The sequence below is a fragment of the Echinops telfairi genome, unplaced genomic scaffold (genome assembly GCF_000313985.2).
Source record: "Echinops telfairi isolate 266 unplaced genomic scaffold, ASM31398v2 ScPeMD7_18;HRSCAF=68, whole genome shotgun sequence".
NCBI lineage: Eukaryota > Metazoa > Chordata > Mammalia > Afrosoricida > Tenrecidae > Echinops > Echinops telfairi.
Window position 1 is genome coordinate 31,797,193 of NW_022103915.1, and position 4,493 is coordinate 31,801,685.

The 4,493-nt window shown below is 51.1% G+C and overlaps 1 protein-coding gene across 1 annotated transcript; it reads left to right on the plus strand.

Annotated features, from left to right (window-relative positions):
* The first annotated feature begins 742 nt into the window (after positions 1-742).
* Positions 743-3,300, plus strand: PNMA1 (PNMA family member 1). The gene has a single exon (XM_004698702.2). It carries the CDS (start codon positions 1,497-1,499, stop codon positions 2,556-2,558), a length of 1,062 nt encoding a protein of 353 aa, XP_004698759.1. The 5' UTR covers positions 743-1,496; the 3' UTR covers positions 2,559-3,300.
* Positions 3,301-4,493: the final 1,193 nt, after the last annotated feature.

Consider the following 4,493-nt stretch of genomic DNA (forward strand, 5'->3'; position numbering starts at 1 on the left):
GAGTTGAATGCTGCCTTCTTTTGGGGTGGAGGAGGACAGGGGTGGTGGTGGTGGGAAGGCTCACCATCCAGGATTGACAGAAGTAGGCCTTGTTTTGTTTACAAAGGATGAATTTCACCAGACAGTTTCGAACCATAAGGATTGTTTCAGCAGCTCGTTGTCCAGGAGGGCAGGACAAGAGGGATAGCAGTAGTGTTGGCCTCGCTACATAGATAATGGAATAGAAATGTGTGACTGATCTTTTAGATACAGATAAATGCAATGGCTCACAAACGCATAAAAAAGGCACACTGCTAACATCGTTTCACTGGGATGAAACACGGAGGAAAGGGCCTAGGGTGGCTGTGGTGCTGGGAAGAACGTTTTCATTCCCAGCCCAGATTGAGTGAGCAGGCAGACAGCTGTGACAGGTGTATTTTTGAAAGTATCCTCCTAAATCCACTCTAGAATTATAAACTTAAAAAAAAGAGAGAGAGTGGTTGTTGGTGCTTAGCAGTATCTTTGTAAAAAAAACAAAAATATATATGTGAAAAAGGAAACGCGCCTTAGGAGAGATCTGGGCCCCATAGCAACGGCTGGACCCCGCTGGTTGCTGAAGTGCGCTGGTTTCGCGTCGCCCAGGACACTGTTGCCATGGCTACGCGTGAGCAGGGGGCGGGGCGGGCCGAAAGCCGCTCGCGGGGCCTGGCGCCGCCTTCCACTGCGGCAGGAACGCCTCGGCTGGGCTCGGCTCGCTGCAGGCAGAACTCGCCGACTGCCTCGGTGGCCAGAGCCGGCTGCCCCCCGGGCACTGCCACCCCGGCCGGTGTCCGTCTGCCCCGCCACAAGCCTTGTCTCCGCGCACTGCCTCCGCTTCCTCCGTCCTAGATCCTCAGCTGTCGCCCCGCGATTGCCCACGCCGCGCAGAGGGGTTTCCGCGCCCGTGAAGAAGCCGCTTGCGAGTTGGTCCGGCCGCCGTCGCCCGCGGCTTTAGGACAGCTTCTTGCTCCGAGGGCGTCGGAGCCCTTGCCCGCGAAACAGCCGCGCTTCGCCAGCTGCGGCCGGGCTCGGACCGCTAGCGCCCGATCGACGCCCAGAGCCAAGCCAGCGACCGGCGCCCACGCCCCAGGACTGCAACTCGGCCGGATCTCCGGGCCGCGGCTCCTGCCTCCGAGACCTGCCTGCCCTCGCCCCTTCCAGCTCTGTGTGCTGCATCGAGACGCCCCGTGTGTCGGCGACAGACCTCCTCGGCCCCGCTCGCACCTGAGACGCAAGATGGCGGCGACCGCGTGACTGAGCATCAACTAGGCATCGCTCCAAGGACGCGCACACGGACTTCGGGGAGTGCTTTGGGAAGCAGGGAGGAAGGGTGAGAGCTGGATCCCGGTGGTGTTTGTGCATTGTGATTGCGTGAAACGTGCTTCCCTCGCGGGTGGGCAAGACTCTGGCATTGTTCTGAGTCCGAGCCGAGGGAGAATCTGTATTTGTAGAATTGGTGCCAATTGAGAGGAGGGAAAATGGCGATGACCCTGTTGGAAGATTGGTGCAGGGGGATGGATGTGAACTCTCAGAGAGCCCTGCTGGTCTGGGGGATCCCAGTGAACTGTGATGAGGCTGAAATCGAAGAGACCCTCCGGGCTGCGATGCCCCAGGTGCCCTATCGAGTGCTTGGGAGAATGTTCTGGAGGGAAGAGAATGCGAAAGCAGCCTTATTAGAGCTCACTGGCGTCGCCGATTACGCCGTCATCCCCAGGGAGATGCCAGGCAAGGGAGGGGTCTGGAAAGTGGTCTTTAAGCCCCCGACTTCCGATGCTGAGTTTTCAGAACGGCTGCACCTTTTTTTAGCTAGAGAGGGTTGGACCGTGCAAGATGTGGCCCGGGTCCTTGGGTTTCAGAACCCAGCGCCGGTCCCAGGCCCCGAAATGCCCGCAGAGATGCTAAACTACATTTTGGATAATGTGATCCAGCCTCTTGTTGAGTCCATTTGGTACAAGAAGCTGACGCTGTTCTCGGGGCGCGACATCCCTGGGCCTGGGGAGGAAACCTTTGATCACTGGCTGGAGCACACGAATGAGGTCATGGAGGAGTGGCAGGTGTCCGACCTCGAAAAGAGGCGGCGGCTGGTGGAGAGCCTTAGGGGCCCCGCCTCCGATGTCATTCGCATCCTCAAGACCAACAACCCTGCCATCACCACCACCGAGTGCCTGAAGGCGCTGGAGCAGGTGTTTGGGAGCATCGAGAGCTCCCGGGATGCCCAGGTCAGGTTTCTGAACACCTATCAGAACCCAGGTGAAAAGCTATCTGCTTATGTCATTCGCCTGGAGCCCCTGCTGCAGAAGGTGGTGGAGAAGGGGGCCATCGATAAAGAGAACGTGAACCAGGCTCGCCTGGAGCAGGTCATTGCGGGGGCCAATCACAGCGGGGCCATCCGGAGGCAGCTGTGGCTGACCGGCGCTGCCGAGGGGCCGGCCCCGAACCTCTTCCAGCTGCTGGTGCAGATCCGTGAGGAGGAGGCCAAGGAGGAAGAGGAGGAGGCTGAGGCCGCCCTCCTGCAGTTAGGCCTGGAGGGGCACTTCTGAGCCTCGGAAACCGGGCCTTTCCTGCTTTCCTGTCTCTGTGCCGCCCGTCATAGGGTCGTCTGTGATTAGGCTTAGTCTGTGGTTTTCAGGGGGGAGTCAGGCCTACTTATTCGTGTAATCTTCGTAAAATCGTGCGAGCCAATCGTGGAACCTGCTCTATTCTCTTAGTGCCCCCACCCCTCCACTGAAACGCTAGGCACCTTTGGGACAAGTGCTCAGTGTAAGGTGTCATCCTAAGTTGTGAAAAAACAGTGAAACTGTGACACCATTGAGATAATTAATAAGAAAATGCATGTTCTGGCATTTAGCACAGGACCTGTTCAGGGGGCATTCTCAGTAAAAATGTGACAATTGTTAGTTTCTGTGTTTACTGTAAATCGTTCCTGGTTTCTATTCATGGGAAGAAATGTGAAGCTATTTGATATTAGTTCACTTGCAGGTGCAAATTTCCCGTTTCTCATCTTTAAACACCTGGATCAGTGTAATTGAAAAAGTATTCTGAGACTACAACATGGAGTATTAGAAAAATACTGTAATTATAGTGTTGTGTAAATCGAGTTTTTCACTGTATAAGATACAGATGGGAATTGCATGGGGAGCCTGATAAGACCCTGTTACAGTAACCCGTTTCCCCATTTCAAATCTTTTGTCATGAATTGTTCTCCTTGTTCATGCCAATTTCAAGTGTTCTAAGTTCGAAGGTATTAAATAGATGTATACTAATAAAAGCATTTCAAAAAGTCTTAGTCTTCTAGTTTTATATTTTTCTTGTAAATATTTTCCATGTAATTAAGCTCTCTATATCTTTTGTATTTTTTTAAGATTTTCCCATCTTGCTAAAAGAAAAACCAAACCACTTATCTTTTTATTCTTTACACCAAATTATGGATTTATATTATAATTACATATTCCAGTTTTACATGTTTCCTCAAGGCAAATACTAGAAGATAACAAACATGATAGGCACTACAAAATTTTAGGAAATGTTACAATGGGTCATTTAGGACAAGGCCTGTGATCCTTTTAAAAAATCTGCTTTTAGTTAAATGCTTTTTTTCCCTGAAGAAATAACTGACTCATTACACCTGTGTGAAATGGTTTCCGTTTGCTGGCAGCCATTTTAAACCGGGAGCTTAAAGGAAAATAAGGCCCGGAAACATGTTTATTTGGCTGCAGAGACTCAGTGAGTTCCATCTAGTTAAATTCGTAGAAAACCCAAAGTTCGTGAGAATTAAGTGGGTTCTGTCCCCTCCTAATAGCAAGGTTTTAGATTCTAGCAAATTCACACCACAAAGCGCAAGCTTTATATATAAGGTCAAATATATGTGGTCTTCCAGATTATTCTGTTTACTCACGCATGTCCTCACTTCTGTACCATGACGTAGGTACTGCCTCACCATACCTCGACAAACACTTGGCGTATCTCCACCCACACTAGCTGTACATAACCCGCCACCCACTGGCATGCAATCACACCCTTCCCACTTCAACCATCACACTCCCTCTCACCGCCCCCACCCCCCAGCACTCCCATCATAAACACATGCCTACTCCCACTGCGCTCCTACGCTGTGCCACATGTAGCACACACAAGGCTCTGTCTCTACCCTACACTCCCACTCACCCCCACCACAAATGTGTACACACTTCAGTCTCACCACTGACATACCAACCAGCCACAGTGCATGTCCACAAATGGACACGTTCTTAAAAACAGGTTAATTTTTTCCACCCATTGTAGGTATCCTTCCATCTCAATGTGTAGGGTTATACTTTATAGGAACAACTACTTGCCCTCGAATGTCATACAACTTTGTCCTCACTTTGAAAATGATTGAGGCAATTCCTACTCACAAATTCTCCCAGCACAAGTACCTTCACTTGCTGCAGATGCAGTTTTTAAGTCATTGCAAAGGCTTTCAGCATTTTCTTGAA

Coding starts and splice junctions, on each gene's coding strand:
- PNMA1 (XM_004698702.2), top strand. CDS start 1,497: ATGGCGATGACCCTGTTGGAAGATTGGTGCAGGGGGATGGATGTGAAC.